This window comes from Lissotriton helveticus, chromosome 1_2 (genome assembly GCF_964261635.1).
Source record: "Lissotriton helveticus chromosome 1_2, aLisHel1.1, whole genome shotgun sequence".
Lineage (NCBI taxonomy): Eukaryota > Metazoa > Chordata > Amphibia > Caudata > Salamandridae > Lissotriton > Lissotriton helveticus.
The window spans coordinates 417,730,537-417,747,381 of NC_136058.1; the positions used below are offsets into that span (position 1 = coordinate 417,730,537).

General features: G+C 48.0%; 1 protein-coding gene across 2 annotated transcripts in view; it reads right to left on the reverse strand.

Moving 5' to 3' along the window:
* Positions 1–14,773: 14,773 nt before the first annotated feature.
* The window catches only part of LOC144807245 (phospholipase A2 inhibitor and Ly6/PLAUR domain-containing protein-like), a 104,055-nt gene continuing 101,983 nt past the window's right edge, over positions 14,774–16,845 (reverse strand). For both annotated transcript variants that reach the window (XM_078673099.1, XM_078673105.1), the window contains exon 5: positions 14,774–15,592. In XM_078673099.1, the coding sequence (XP_078529225.1) occupies positions 15,468–15,592 (125 nt within the window). In that variant the 3' untranslated portion in view covers positions 14,774–15,467. The remainder of the gene's footprint in view (positions 15,593–16,845) is intronic.

Sequence of the window (16,845 nt, forward strand, 5' to 3'; positions counted from 1 at the left end):
TTCTTTCTCGTTCCTGGATCTCGTCTGGCGAGAGACCCGTTCTTCGTTCTTCAGGGGCCATGGGGGTTTGTGCTGCGATGTCTTGATCGGGGGTTCCGGCAGCCCCGGTTTCTGCCCAAGATTCCAGGGCCTGCTTAAAGTCATCTTTGGTATTTAGTCCGGTGGTAGCGATACCTAATTCGATACAGAACTGTTTAAGTTCACGATGGTTGTACTCGTCCAATTTCTCCATCTGGAATTTCTCCGTTGATCCGCTGTCTTTAGTTGACATCGTGATTCGCCGTGGGGTGAGCTACTCTCTGTACGGTTTATGCGGTGATTCGGATCCCGTCGCTGGCCACCAATGTTAGACGGACCGGGAGGGTCGGCCGAGGATAAGGGGAGAGGTCTCCGGGGAGAGCCGTCTCCAGTGAATCGTACAGACAAGTAACTCCCCCCCCACAGACGGACACCACACAATGATAAAGTTCAACGATACTTTATAGGTAATTCTTCAAGTACGGTAGAATGGTACAAGGAGGTCTGGACTCAGGGGTCCCCTCTATTCTGGTCTCTGTTTGGGAAAAGGGTAGCGGGACAGTCTTGTTACCAAAGAGATGGGAATAGCTCTCAATCCTCGAGCTCGGTGGTGTAGATGAACGGGCCGCGGCGGAGCCAGCAGGGCCCGAGATGGATGAAGGAAGACGACGGTCCGCGGCAGAGCCAGCAGGTCCCGATGAAGGTGGTGGTTACAAACGGTCCGCGGCCACGCCAGCAGGTCCCGACGACGATGAAGGATAGGGTGGTTCCCAAAGCCGCGGCAGCGCCAGCAGGCAAGACGAAGGTGCACAAGACAGAGCTACGGCAGCGCCAGTAGTCCGTCAAGGATGAGTTCTTCTTTGCGTCTCTCGACTCCAAGATACAACTCCCGTCCTGCTCTGGAGCTGCCCCAGTTATAGGGCTGGTGTGCTTTGATGTCCGGACCCTCGCACTTGGAGGTCGGGAGGTCCGGGATGAGGGGGTTCAGACACCCAGCAGGGGGGTGGAGCCAGCGCCCGGGGAGGCGATGGGCGAGCGGTACTTGGCGGGGGGAGCCATCGACACCTCTTGCTCCCATTGACTGACCAAGTAGCCCGCTCACCTCCTGGGTGGATGTTGGTGCCGGAATGTCTGAGGCCTGGCCGGCCCAGGGTTGAGGTCGATCGGGGGCCAGGCGGCCTCATGGTGGAGTGTCCAAGATGGCGCCCAGGATGGGCGCGCAGGCCGGTAGTGGGTCGGCCTACGCGGTCAACAGGTTCGAGTGTAGGGGTCCCTGCGGGGACGGTGGACGTGCAATGGTGGTGTGTGGTACTTGCGTGGCTGGGCTCGGGCCTGGTTGGGCCGGGGGAGAGCGGCCCTTCATGTGGCCTGTCCAACAGGTGTCAGTAATGGGGGCAGCAGGGCTGGTCGGGGTCAGTAATGGGGGCAGCAGGGCTGGTGGGGGTCGGGCTGGGGGGTCAGTAGTGACGTCAGCAGGGCTGGGGGGTCAGTAGTGACGTCAGCTGGGAGGGGGTCAGTAGTGACATCAGCAGGGCTGGTGGGGGTCAGTAATGGGGTCAGCAGTGCTGGTCGGGGGTCAGTAAAGGGGTCAGCAGGGCTGGTGGGGGTCAGTAATGGAGCAGCAGGGCTGGTGGGGGGTCAGTAATGGGGTCAGCAGGGCTGGTGGGGGTCAGTAGTGACGTCAGCAGGACTGGTGGGGGGTCAGTAGTGACGTCAGCAGGTCTTGGGGGTCATTAGTGACGTCAGTCGGGGTCAGTGAGAGGCCCTGATCTCCCTCAGACTCACCTCCTCGGTCTCTCCTCTCGGGGGGGGGGGTTGATCCCTCCTCTCCTGATCTCCGGCGGGGAAAGCTCCGAGTCTGAGTTGATCCCGAGAGCGGAGGAGACCGCGGGGGCTCCGGGCGACATTAACCTCCAGAAGAGCATGAGCGGGGTCAGGTACTAATATACTGCGCATGCGCTCAGCTTTGTACACTAATGCCTCACGACTTCTTGGCACAGGATCACAGCTGGAATACTAATCACTGATGGACGTACTGCGCATGCGCACTGCACGGACGCGTTTCCAACGTCAGTATTGCGCATGTCCAGCGCAGGTATACTATCAAACTCCACAATGTTATACTAATCATGCATGATTGCACTGCGCATGTGCCTTACACGGAATACTATACAATCACGGTTCGTACACATGCTCACATCTCTGAGGCAGGGCACTTTCTTCTGCGCATGCCGTTATCTCACAGACCTTGAAGCGTTGTACTGCGCATGCCCACAACTCCAAGGCCGGGCACTTCTGCGCATGCTCTTGTCTCGCAGGCCTGCGGATGCTTCTCTCTGCCGTTCCGCCCGTTCTTAGAGACCTCGTGCTTCCTGTTGTTCTGCGCATGCTCAGACCTCAGAGACACTTGAATCACCTGTGCGCATGCGCGGAGCCGGGGACACTATTGCACAGTTGTCCCGTGCCCGTCTATGCCATCTTTGTATGTATTTATTGTATATGTACCCGGCGCGAGCGTCACCCAGCGGTGCGCCTCGCGCCCCGTGGAAGATGCAGCTGTTGTGATGTGGTCAGCACAGCTGTGGGAATGACAGAGGCTGGAAGCGGGTCCAGATGCATCTGAGTCTGCTCGTCTCTTTTTTCCTCGAGCCTCCAGGCCCACAATATTGTGAAGTGGCCGCTTGGGACCTCGGGTAATCTGGAGTGTTTGGACTGAGCGCAGGGGCAGCCCTGCCAAGGTCACGCATCCGGCGTTAGACCCACGCATGTTCACGCTGGTGACTGCCTCACTACACTAACATGCATCAGCCTGACTGTATCGTGCTCTTGACCCCGGCACGAGGCGCTCTCTATTCGCGCAGCTGCACAGTATTGCCTGCTCATCCTGGCCTGTGCTGGGTCAACAGCCTGCTGCCTCGCTTGCAAGTGACTGTTTACACTGCAGGGCCTCATAAAGGCATGTTGGTGCCTGCAGGTGAATCAATGATTCTAGCTGAGCTTGAGTGCATCTGTCACAAACAATTCCAGGTCCTGCAGCCAGCACCCCCTTGGATCACGGAGCCCGCGCCTTCCCTGTTGTTGTTTTACGAGAGGGCGTCCACCCAGCTGTTGCCACGCGGGATCTGATTGACCACTAACAGGCGGCAGCTTTCTGGTAACTTGCCGTGCCCGCCCAAGGCAGAGTGGTACAGTAAAGTCCATGCGCTTCACTGGTGACCACCAGCATTGAGAAGGTCATGGGTCACGCTGAAGTGTGGCGAGGAGTTTCTTTTTGCAGGCAGGATGTTTTCATGAAAGTAATCCTGCAGCCCCACGGCTGAGCAGCTCCCAGCACTGGCAGACAGACTCCCATGCACTCTCTAGCGGTGGGAGGCCTTTGGTACCCATGCACTTTTCACGTGTCCATTCATTCATTCATTCATGCCCGCTAGGGTCCGTCCCAGTGGAATCTGAAATCAAAACAGATTCACCCACACTTGGCACGTGTGTCCTTTGTCTCACTGCAGACAGGATATTTTTAAATTCTACAGCTGAGCACCCCCAGGGGGCCGCACTCATGTTGTTATTCTTGAACTAGACAAGAGCATCATTTTCTGCATCTGCTGATCAAATAAATCGCTCAGCAAGTCCCAAGATGAAGCTGCTTAAGAGTGCAACGTATGTGCATGGTGTGTAGGTATCCCATGTATTATTGCGGCTTCTGCAGGAACACACCCTATAGAGAATCGAACACTTTCAATTTACATGGGACGCTCCCATTTCGTTCAAGCTAAAATAAGAGCTTTAAATGGTCCGGTACTCACAGGTACTGAGTACCGGCACTTCTTAGTTTTATCTCTTTGAGTACCGGCACTTCTTAGTTTTATCACTCTGAGTACCAGCACTTCTTAGTTTTTATCACTCTGAGTAGCGACACTTCTTAGTTTTTATCACTCTGAGTGCTGGCACTTCTTAGTTTTATCACTCTGAGTACCGGCACTTCTTAATTTTATCACTCTGAGTACCGGCACTTCTTAGTTTTATCACTCTGAGTACCAGCACTTCTTAGTTTTTATCACTCTGAGTAGCGGCACTTCTTAGTTTTTATCACTATGAGTGCCGGCACTTCTTAGTTTTATCACTCTGAGTGCCGGCACTTCTTAGTTTTTATCACTATGAGTGCCGGCACTTCTTAGTTTTTATCACTATGAGTGCCGGCACTTCTTAGTTTTATCACTCTGAGTGCCGGCACTTCTTAGTTTTATCACTCTGAGTAACAGCACTTCTCTTCTGCTGAGAAGAGTACTGGTACTCATGAAACGCTGGTGCTGGCGGCCTCTCTGACAGCTAAGGCACTTCTGTAGACCTGAGCCGAACCCCCGCTGAACTATTCAGCTTGGGCTCATTTGCATACCGTCCGGGTGTTCGCCATCATGCTGTGTTGCAAACACAGAAATCGAGGCAGCCCGGTGACAGCGCTATCAAGAAAGCCATGGGGTAACAAGGCTCAAATGGCTTGAATTCCACCTGACTCTTTTGTGTAAGTGTCTGCTTATGTGTATCTGCTTGCCTGTGTTTGTTTTTGTGTGAGTGAAATATGAGAGAAAGGGGAGCGAATAGAGACACTCTTGGAAAAGATATTAAAGGAAATGTGTGGAATGCTTGTGTGTGCACGTCTGCTTGTTTTTTTCTGTGTCGCTCGAGAATATATAGCATTGTGCCACGCAACAGCAATTAACAGTATTGATGTTGCAAATATTACAAAACAAGGAAATGCACACACAAAATAAACAGTATTAATGCTGTAATTGCCAGGAACGATGTTACGTATTTTTCAGCTTCAGGCAGGTACAAGGGCAAACCTCTTAGCATTCCATGAAATATGCCCTTTACTGAAGACAGTCTTAAATATCTAGTGAAATTTGAGACTGTGGATACCGTAATGCATAAATGGACTTTACCTCTAACAGTTTGGGCAGCCAATGCACCCCAAGTCTCACAGCAGAACAGAAACGAGGACAATTATTCAGAAACTATTTTATTAGTTTTCTTTTTGAAGTGTCCAGTGTTGACAAAATAGCAAGGCACCATCTTACTGCCTCTTTCTTTGCAACAAGCAGTCCACTATAAGTGTAATTAAAAACAGGATACAATTCCAGCTCTCAACGTGCTTTGTCTAGTATTATGCAGGATAAATTACAATAACAGGCAAATATCACAAAAGAACTCGGAGGAACTCATTGTGATTGCTGAGCAGCAAAGAAAGAGGCAGGCAAGATGGTGTCTCTCACTTTTGATGGTTTTGATCCAGTGAAAAAGTAAATTGACAAGTTTTCAGAAAGCTTATGTGTTGCTAAAAAAAACAGAACAGGCTGAAAGTGCATATTTGACAACAACCTGGATACATTTGTCCTTTACTTTACGTGCAGGCAGTGCGTCACTCAATCAACCCTTGTTTAGCAAAGACCAAAAGAACAACGCTCCCATGTTTTTAGCCCTTTACTACACTAGATTATTACTGCTGCTTAACTGCTGCCATTTCTAAATGAGTTATAGTTATTTACTATATAATTAAGTGTCCAAGAATATTTCCACTCAGATGGTGGTATGCTCAGTCATATACAGATATTTAAAAAACTTCCAGCTATGAGATATTATCTCAATCTACAATATTTATCAACTGGGTGTTGTAAAATAACATAAAAAATATGCTATATGCACAATTTGAGCAGATTGAAAAAAATACTAATTAAAACGAAGTCTGCAATATGTGTATTCAAGTGACAATAAAAAAAGACACTTAACTTCCTCATGAATTAAATGTAGCAGGAAAGGGCAGGGAGAGAAGGGGGTTCTGTATGGCAAAAGTAAGCACCATGTCCACTGACTAGCGTGGTTCTAGTCAGGGTAACCTAGATACACATTAAAAGAGGACCTGTGCTCACCCTCTGGTAGCTTGGCACAGAGCAGTCAGGCTTATCTAAAGAGGCAATGTATAAAGTATTTGTGCAACACACAGACACACACACACATGCATGCACGCAGATGCAGACACACACACACCACCCACATTTAGAAAAATAGACAATAAATTAATAAATAAATTAAGATCAAAAAGAAAAAAATCCAATTAGTAGAAGTCGAGTTGCGAATTATTAAAGAATAAAAATAGTTCAAGTGCTTAGAAGCAATAAGTGCCAGTGCGGGTTATCTGGTCATGCTGGACAGAGTAAAAGTCAAAGGCCGGCTACAGGACCTAAGCAGGCCTCGGTGAACAAAGTATCTTATCCTAGGACAACAGCGAGGTGCGTCGATTTTCTTCACGCAGTGGTGGTGAAGCGTCAGTTCCAAAACCGAGATGTGTTTGTTCCGAAGTAATGCACCGGTTTCTCCACACAGTCGAGGGATGAGTTCTGCAGGCGATGCTTCGGTTCCGATGCGAAGCACTAGGTCTGCTTCTGCCACAGGGACAATGATTCGAATTCTGCTCATGCAGTCAGTGGACGCACCAGTTTCCCTGAAGCAATTATCTGCGTCCGCTTCCAGTAAACGCTTCCAGTAAATGAGGGACAGAATCAGGTGTAGAGATGTTGATCTCCCTGAGTCTCAATAACAGAAGGCAATCCAACAAACCCTTGGAGATCACTTTGGTGCTCAGCAGGGTCAGAGAATAGCAGACATGAGAAAAGCAGTACATCCAGGGCAGCTGCGAAGCAGAGTGACAGTCCTTCAAGTACCTCAGCAGTTTTTCCGACAGTGTAGTTACAGGTTGTTAGAAATGGTATCCCTGGCTGGCCAGGGCTTGCGCCAAAGTCAGTCAGAGACCACCACTTCCATGTCAGGGCAAGGGAGTTACACGCTAAGATAACCCCTGCTCACCCCCTTGGTATCGTAGCACGAGCAGTAAGGCTAAACTCGGAGGCAATGTGAGTTAAGTGTTTGCGCGTGCACGCCCAGCAACAACACCCAAGGCCCATCACAAAGGAAACTCCACACAAGGTTATATGTAAAAATAGCCTTTGTATTATACCAAAACACATCAGATAAAAACACACACTTTACAATGTGCCAACAGGCACGGGCAGAATTTACAGGGGATATGTACAAGACAGGGCCACCTGGACCACTGTCAGGAATAGGCACTTTAATACCTAGCACTTAGAACATAGAATATAAAACCACTGTGGCACAAATTAGAAAATAGAGCACACCACCAGTAATCACTGGTAACAGGTAAGTACCACCTACGCAACCCTAACCACCTTAGGACAATATTGCGCAGGGAACCAGGACCTCCCTAGCAACACCTGTACTAGGAGAAAACAACCACCTAAGTTTCACCATACATTTAGGGGTATAGGCATAGGAACACTAAACACATGATGCATAAACATACATTCAGCGGTGTAAGGACAAGGCACATGACGCATCAAAACACATTCAGAGGTGCAGGGAAGGAAAACACATGATGCCTAAAAACATTCAGCGGTGTAAGAACAGTTGCGCAGTACTCACATAAGCCACCACCTGTAGCAGTCCCTAGGCCAACTGGCCTTGTTGGGGCTAGGATGCCCTGTGTCCCAAAGTCAGGGGCCTAAACGGAGCAGCTGCCCACTAAGTGCTGGGCAGCTGTGAAGACAATGATTGGGTCAACGCTGGAGCCTCGTGGGCCCAAGAACAACAATGACTGTCCTCTGAGCCCCTCTGGGCTCTAAACAAAGGACTGGCCCCTTGGTGCCTCGCTGGGCTCAAAAACACAATGTGGGCAGGGTGGGAGCGGCCCGCTGCCTTCTGGGGCCGCTCTAAGTGAAAAGGTGCCCCCTGAGCCTCCTTGGCTCTAAAGAAAGAAATGCCCCCACGAGCCTCTCTGGGCTTGCAACTTAAGGAATGCCTGGAGCCTCTTGGGGCTCTCAATCACAAAATGGCACTCCAGAGCCTCCCAGGGATCGTAAAACAAATATGCCCCCTTGAGCCTCTCTGGGCTCAAAATCAACAATGCCCTTCAGAGCCTCGGGGTTCAAAGAAATGCCACTGAGCCCCGCAGGGCTCGCAAACCAACAAAGTGCCCCTGGGGCCCTCGTGGGCCAAACAAGAATGCGGCCTCGCAGGGGGAGCGGAGACACCGTGGGAGCGGCCCACTGTATCTCGGGGCCGCTCAAGGACTCTGCCCGGGCCCTCCCGGGACCTCTATGACCACCAGCGCCCCACGAGTTAGAGGGGAGGGGCAGGCACCGGCAATGTGCCCCGACGCCCTCCTCTCAGGGAACGGACCCCCGGCCCCACTCACCGGCTGCTGGGACGGGGGCTGCTCCTCCTCTCAAGCTGCTTCCCAGGGCGGCGCTTCTCCTGGGCGGCGGGGCTCTCCCTCGTGAGAGCCTCGCCGAGGATACAAGCCGCAGGCCCTCCTTGCTCCGCCGCTGCGGGGTGGGACTTCCGGTTTGGCCGGCAATGCTTTCGGGTCACCGCAGGCAGCGCGGCGGCCCGCCCTGGCACTCACTGGCGGTGCTCCCTCGAGAAGCGCACAATCACGGGGGTGAATGCCGGTTGGGTACCGGCTCTTCCTAAGTAAATAATACATCGAGGTGGGCACTCGATCAGGGTATCAAATCAGCAAAACCGGGTCAGATGCCGGATGGGCGCCGGCGAAGAACAAGGGAAGCACGCTCAAGCGCTAAGGACAAGAGAAAAGCGCTCCCAGGCGCTATAAGTAAAATACTGCACTCCCAGGCGCTATCAGCAAAAATAGAGCACCAGCAAAGTTCTGGAGGCAGGCAGGGGGACAAGGCTGGGCCGAGAGCCAGCTCACTGGGCCTCCAGGCAGGGAGGCAGTCCAAGTGGCGGTCCTCCTGGCGCCCAACAGCAACAGCCCCCCTCAGCAAAAGGATCCTGGAAGAGAACAGTTTGTAAGGGGACACAGCCCCTTTTTATACAGTTAAACCCTCTGTCTGAGCTCAGGGGGAGAAGTGAAGGGACAGGAGAAGTGAAGGGACAGGAGAAGGAGAAGTGACGGGACAGGAGAAGGAGAAGTGACGGGACAGGAGAAGGAGAAGTGACGGGACAGGAGAAGGAGAAGTGACGGGACAGGAGAAGGAGAAGTGACGGGACAGGAGAAGGAGAAGTGAAGGGACCAGGAGAAGGAGAAGTGATGGGACAGGAGAAGGAGAAGTGACGGGGCAGGAGAAGTGACGGGGCAGGAGAAGTGACAGGGCAGGAGAAGTGACGGGGCAGGAGAAGTGACAGGGCAGGAGAAGTGACAGGGCAGGAGAAGTGAAGGGGGCAGGAGAAGTGACGGGGCAGGAGAAGTGACGGGGGAGGAGAAGTGACAGGGGCAGGAGCGGTGACAGGGCAGGAGCGGTGACGGGGGCAGGAGAAGGGAGGTGGCAGGACTGTTCCCATTGGGTGCAGAATCTAGACTGATTTGAATATGGCTGGGTCCAAACTGGAATGGCATGGTGAGCAAAGAAACAATGGATTTAGGCCCAGATCTCTGTACTGGGGTGAATGTATGATATTGTTCTGCATTCAGTTGTTCTTTTTGCTACATTATGATTGAGCAGCTAGCTGGCGACATGAATATGAAGGAGCCTTTGTGGGTTTCTGTGAGTCTAGATTCTCCTGAGGAGTTCCTTTCTCTTCTGAGCCCTGCTTAACACATGTGTACAGGAGGAGCCCTGATTCATGACCTCAATGTTTGAGACAAAAAATAATCATGGATTTCTGAACAATGAGAGTAAAAGCATTAAGGTAACATGTTGTTCCTGGTTATATTTCACACGCTTTACATAAACCTGTATTCCCTATGAGTGTTTGCTTTTTCCTGAATTAAACCTCAAACATGTGTATCCATTGTTTTAATTAAATAACGTTATAAGCTGTAACTGGTCAGTAAAATGCTAAACGTACAAAAAATTGGTATGTTTTGCTATTTCTAGCTACGCCCCTGACTCCGCCCACTGATTCAATCTTCGGTTATTCCCGCCCCCTGATTCTCCACCCACAGTTCCCCTACTTTTTTTTCCCCACTTAGAATACTGCGCATAATTGATCTCTGATTTACATGGGAAGAACCACTGTTTGAGAATACTGGATGCCGTCCGATATGTATATGACAAAATGTATATGCTATGACACAATGATACCAATAACAAGTATTAAAAATGCAATAGGTTTCACCTTTGATTATGGTAAAGCCATTTGCTTTGCTATACAATACCGTTAGCAAAGCAAATGGCTTTACCTTAATCAAAGGCGAGACCTTTTGCATTTTCAATGCTTGTTCCTTCTTGCATGTAAGACTGAAAACAACAATAAATAGGCTTGTTTATGTGTTGTCCGGTAATCTTGATCTGCAGCCTGAGGGAGACAGAAGGAACACAGCGAGAGGCCAGGCACGCAGCGCAGTCTGCACAGCTCCACTTGCCATGTAGAGCAACTGCCCAGTGTGGAGGTGTGCAGCTGCCCCGACAACCAGCGTGATTCTGGTTATAGGTGGGGGACCCTGTGAGGTGCGCCCCTCCCGCTTACTGGCACACACCACCAGAGGCTCAGAATCTGATAACAGACAGCACTGGAGACTGAAGAGGGCCACAGGTGCCCAGCACGTTCACGGGCAGCGTCCTTGCTTGTGCCTACCTCCTTTCTACTGGGGTACAGTTTGGGGGCATTCTTTTAGTAATTATTTACTTTTTTTTTAAATTATTTAATAATTAGTAATCTGTCTGTTAGCCATGTTGGCCTTTTTTTTTAACCCCCGGCTTGGAATCGTTTTGTTGCCCTCCAGTCCTACTAGGGGATAAATGGTATTAACAGCTACCTCAAACATGGGTAAAAAGAAAGGTCCCCCTCCGAAATCGACGCCTCACGCTGCTGCTATCCAAGTATCATCTATAGAAGGCTTTTTCCATTGGGCTGTGGTGGCTGTAGCGAAGGAAATTGAACTTGTAGAAAGTAGGCTTTCACTGGACAGAGACATTTCCCTCCCTCGTGGGTCGCTCTCTGACACAAGTGGGAAGGGGCTCACCAGCAATAGGAGACCATTGGGGTATTCTGAGGATCCTCGTAGGGACTCTCACTACCCCAGTTGCCAACCTAAGGCATAAGCAGACAAAGAAGTCTTGCATATTGACCCAGCCCCCCACAGAGGATTTTCCAGGGGTCCAACCTCCTTCAATATCAGTGGGAGATGAGGTCTCTCCCCTCAGGATTACTTTGATGAGGGATTTGGAAACATTATTAAACAGCAAGTTGGAGCCAATCCTGCTTAGAATTTCCCGCATTGAGGATAGGGTTTTATGTGTACTTTCCCTTGGGACCAAGGAGAGGGCGGGGTACAAGGGTGGTCAGGAGCAGGGTTTATTAGCAGAGCTGCAAGGTCCAGTTGATTGAAAGGGCTCGAGGATGGGGTTTGCATCAACCCATGACAAGGGCTTTCGGGGGTTACTTGTTTTTTTGTTGAACTTGATGCCCTGCCCCACCATCTGCGCGAGGGGAGGAGTTGGCACTCAGTGCCTCAAAGCAAGAGTGGTATGGTGGTAAATTTGCCACCAGAAGCAACCCATTATGTCATTGTTCTGGGAAATGTTCCCCCTGCTGTGGCTCCACCAGGGATTTATTTCAGGAGCTTAAGAATAAGGTGATGCATTGTTTTAGATCTCATCTCTCTTTAAGGAGGGGGTTTGCGGATTCTATCATTATGGCATGGAGGGTAGGTTTGATTGGTAAGGATAGGAAACCCTCGGTGGGAGATTGTGTGGTGGTTAACTTTAATAAACATTTGTTACCTGGGAATCTACTTGTTTCTGCCCCCTGATCAACACCAGGCTCATCAGGGATAGTTGCCTTGCCACTGAGTTTCTTCTACAGACCGGGTATCCTAGCCAATCCAGCAGACTCTCATCTCTCGGGGGGCTAATCCTGCTATTGATTACCTGGTTTTTGGCAGACCACCTTAGTGCCCGCTGGAAATCGATAACGTCTTTTTCCTTGAGGGTTACATGACTTTTTTTGTACCAGCTGTTATCTAAATGGCAGTGAGGCGAAAAGGGGGTTTAGTGATACCTTTCAGATTTTAGCTGAGTGGTTACATTGCAGACCTTAACTGCTATGGTGATACAACGCAGGGACTACTGTTCCCAATCCCTGGGGCCTGTTAATTGGTGGTGGCTCATTTTTACAAATGCAAGTGCGGGGGTTTAGAGCCCCGAGGACTTTCAAATTTGAACCATCACTTGAGGTCCTTTCCAGTTAATTGGGGTGGACAAGCCCAAATTGTGTTGGCTGGTGATTTTAATTGTCGCTTATATACTCCTCCCCTTGATGGCTGTTCCCCTTCGGGCAGTTGTTGGCTGAACTTCACTTTGTTCACTCACAAAGCAGTAGGGAGTTAAATGAGCTCTTAGACTCAAATAATATGGTTTTTAGAGCAAAGACACTAGGGAATTCTTCAAACCCAGTAATTCACCCGTCTTACAAAGGAAGGGGCAGAGGAAGGCTTATTGATATTATTTTTGTTTCAGCACCTTTATATTTCTACATTTCCTATTTAATATCATTGCTAGTCCTTCTAGTGACCACAATCCCTTATCCGTAAGTTTGGATATTGCTTTGGGCCCAAAACATTACTCAAGGGGGGCTCTGAAGTGCCTTTTGGCCGTTGACGTGGGGAGAAGGTTAAAATGGTCCCAGGTTGACCCCCAGTGCTCCCAAACCTCTCTCTCTACAACTTGCCAATGGGAGTTTGTCATTTGTTTGGATAGTGAGGCTGGTGGGAGGGAGGTATTGGAAGCTTTTAAATGCATAGCTCGGGCAAACCTTTGACTGTGTAGTCTCATACCAATCGGGTGGCACAAAACCCGAAATGGTTTGATAGTGTTTGCTTGAGATCCCTGTGACTTTTGAAGATGGAGTTGAAGCAATCACGAGGGACGGGCTGCTGATTAGAAATTGTAGGCACGTGTACAAGCAGGCAGAAAAGGTGTGTAAATATAATTTACAGGGATTAGCCTAGGAGGAGCTATGTCAAGCCAGTGAAACGGGGGACAGCTCTCTCTTCTAATGCGTTTATCAACAGGCCTTGTGTTGCTTAGGGCTCTGTTCTGCTTCTATGCAATCATATTTCAGAGTAGCAGTGGGTGGAGAATTTTGAGGGCATTTATAATCAGAGGGCTGATGGGAGAGTTAATATCCATGCTGCATCTGTGTCTGCTAGTAACAAAGTGGTGTTCACATTAGATGACATCACAAAAGGCGTTCTAGCCCAGTCCAGCAACAAGGCCCCGGGCTGGACAACATACCACCTGACCGGTTTAATGGAAATATGGACGTCTGTGCTCCTTTTTTAATGCAGGTCTTAAATGTGGTTGTACAGGAGGGGCCCTTACCCTCTTGGTCAACCACAGTGATGGTCCACATTTTTAAGAAGGGGGATAAAGAGAACCCAGAATATCACCGTTCATTTTCTTACTGGATTCTACAGTTAAGGTCTTGGTAGGGTGATTCTAAATAGGCTGTGCGACTGGGCAGATAAAAAGAAAGAAGATTCTGAGTGATGTCCAGTATGACTTTAGTGTGGAAGGTCAACTTCATAGCAATGTCTGAAGAATTAATAATAAGTATAAAGTGGCTTGGCCTGAATTCTTACACCTGGCTTTGATGGACTTGATGACTTCTCTAACTAGGGTGAACCAAGCCAAACTATGGGCTTTGATCAGTGAGATGGGGGTCAATCCCAGAATCCTGGCTCTTTAGCTGATCTCCACTCATTTACCTCAGCCTTGGTGCACTTTTCTCAAGATGCTAAGTGCACTCAATCATTTTGGAATGAGTTGTGGGGTTCCGCAGGGGTGTTACCGGCCCTTTTTTCTGTTCAGGTTATATTTTAATTGATTGGAGTATGCGCGATTACCTGTTTTGGCCAATTGTCCTAAGATTATTGACAGATCTCTCCCTGTTCTATTATATGTGGATGACATGGTCCTGATAGCTTGGACTGCACAAGGGTTGGGCCTGTTGTTGGCTGAATATGTTTTTTTGGGGGCTTCTAGACTTGACGGCTAACTTTTCAAAGTCCTACATAATGGTAGTGGGCCCCAAAGCATCAAGGTATCAAATGTTACCCTGAGTAAAGTCAAGGCCTTCACCTATTTGGGTATTTTATTTAATGTTAAGAAGTGTTGGAAACCTCTGATTGAAGCCAAAAGATGGGAGTCTGTAAAAAACTATGGGGGTGGTTTCTAGTTTTGCACATAGGCTTAGGTCTAGGGTACCAAGGGATCTCTTCCAAATTCTTCAGGCCAAGTATATTGCAGAGCTGTGGTATGGAAGTGAGGTCTGGGGTATGTTAAGTTGAATCAGATTCACATAATGGAGAATAATTTCTTGCGTAAATGATCCAGGTCCCCAACTCAACTCCAACATTTTCTGTGCATAATGAACTGGGTCTTGATTATGTTGTGGTATAGTGTAGTTCCTATATTCCCAATAGGCTCTGCGCATTCGAATAATATATCCTATAGATTTGACATAGGACTTAGGTCTACTAGGTCTCGATCAAATATATTAGACTTAATTGTGCGTGCCAGCTAGCTCAGGGGTCACTAGAAACTTTCTCGAATAAACAAGAAGGGATTAGTTTCTGACAACCGCATAAACATGACAACTTTGTTTCCCCAAGATAAAACGTATCTTCAGAGTTGTGGAAACAATAGATAGATATTTTACTCAGTCAATCGTACATGCTTCGTTTCATCAGAGGTGCAGAGAAATAGAGAGACAGGCGTTTTCAATAAAAGTATTTATTAAACAGTCTTCTTTCTCATGCAGAAGAAATGTACTGCTACAATCGTAATACATGAGATGTATCTGAGACAGGAGTGTAAACATTTCTTTCTGGCTCTGGTACAGATTTGTTTATAATTGAACTGTGTTTAGTGGTAAAAAGGAAGTTATAAAATTGAAGGAGTCTGACATTCAAAGTCAGCTAGTGTTTAAGCATGCAGCAGCGTGGTACACTCCCTGTGTAACACATGTCAACACCAGGACTTGATATGTAATTTATATTTATATTATTGGCAGGATGTACATAGACTAAACCATCATAATTTTTTGATGTTATTTCAAATAAAGGGTTTTCAGTTTCCTCCATGGTTACACATTAAGTCAGCATTAGTATCCTATCAGAAGGAGCCTCTTATCTTTTCCCAAGTCAGTATCTTTGGGCGGTTGCAGTGCCAGGGCTTCAATCATTCAATGCACCAAGTAGAGCATTCCCTCTGAGGTGCCTAGGCGCTATACATGGTTGAATATAAAGGCTGGTGGTACATAAACAACATGGCGGCATAAACAGTACTACACACATTGCTTCCTTGTATTCTGTGTCCCAGGGAGGCTGACATGAGTTCTTCTGTTTCATTCTTACATTGTTCCTCTTCACAAGATGGGGTGTGATTGCATCAGAGGTTTAAATAATGACCTCAAAGCTTCTCGGCAGGTGAGCACTGTAAATCATAACTGTACATTTGGGTCGCCGGCAGGTGAAATAATTCACAGTAATCTTGAGAAACACATCCTGTCAAGCTATACTGTTTCGCAGCTTCACCTGTGGGAAAAGCACACAGACAATAATCAGTCATTAACAATGCTGCTACATACTTTTTTTCTCCATCTAAGAAAGAAATATGCCTATCCTAGTCCAAAGTTCCCAAGATCTCAGATTGGCCATTAATACACACACTGGTAGATGTTGAAAGCAACCTGGACCGGATTCAAGGACCTGGGATTCCAGGTTGAATTGTGAGTGTCACGAAAGCTAAGGTGGGAATAAAGAGGTCTGCCATGAACAAGGACACCGTGGGCCGGACTGGTAAGTAATAGATTGAGCCTTACCTTGTCAAAAATAAATGTCAATCATCCACATTATTTTAAGGAGGTTATCCAATAAATCTTTTTTTTTTCAATCCTTGTTTACCTTTGTCATTTACAGTAAATGTTGAACACTGTACTTGTTAATTTAACTGATTACCTCTACTCAAGAATGCTCAGTTGTTTTTCTGCAAATGTCATAGCGATCTGTACCACGTTCATGACAGAAATGTCTTATTTGTATCTCTTATCTCTTTATGCTAACACCTCTGGGGCTCTTCAATATTCTTGCATAGTCCTTAAATACCACTTCCTCTTGGTGACGAGGCTATCCTTGTGGTTTATCACATTACAATCCTCTGGCAACCAATGTTGCAAAGTGAGAAAAAATATGATCCATCTCTTGTTCTGCTGGGGGTACAGCAGCAACAACACAATCCTGTGGTTCCCATGGCTTCAACATGTAGTTTGGCGGAGACTGACCTGAATTTGCCACCCTAGATGAGTTGCACAGTCTGCCTTACATTTATGAAATCACCTGGCATAACCCATATTCACGAATAGCTCAGACAAACACATGTTCACTATGCTGGTTCTGGTATTGTTGCTGGCTGTCTGTTGTGTCTGTTTCAAGTCATAAATTAAAGAGCATGAAACGGTGAGTATGTAATTTACTGTGCTTGCATAGAGCACAGGACACACGTAAGAGTGAACTGCTACTGTTAGAAAAGCTGGATTATCACCCTCCTGATCACCTGCTGCTTACTGCATTCCATAGTGTCTTATTATTTCAGAGGGTATTGCTCTTGTGTGGTGCAATCCCTTGGAATGTACTGTATGATAGATATTTAGTCAGAGCAAAAAGGTAAGAATTGCAGGAACTGAGGGAATTCCAGTATTTGGCATCTAATTATGTATTCTATCATGTCATCCCCCAACAGATTACCAAAAATAATATGAAAACACATTTTCTAGATGTATATTGATTAG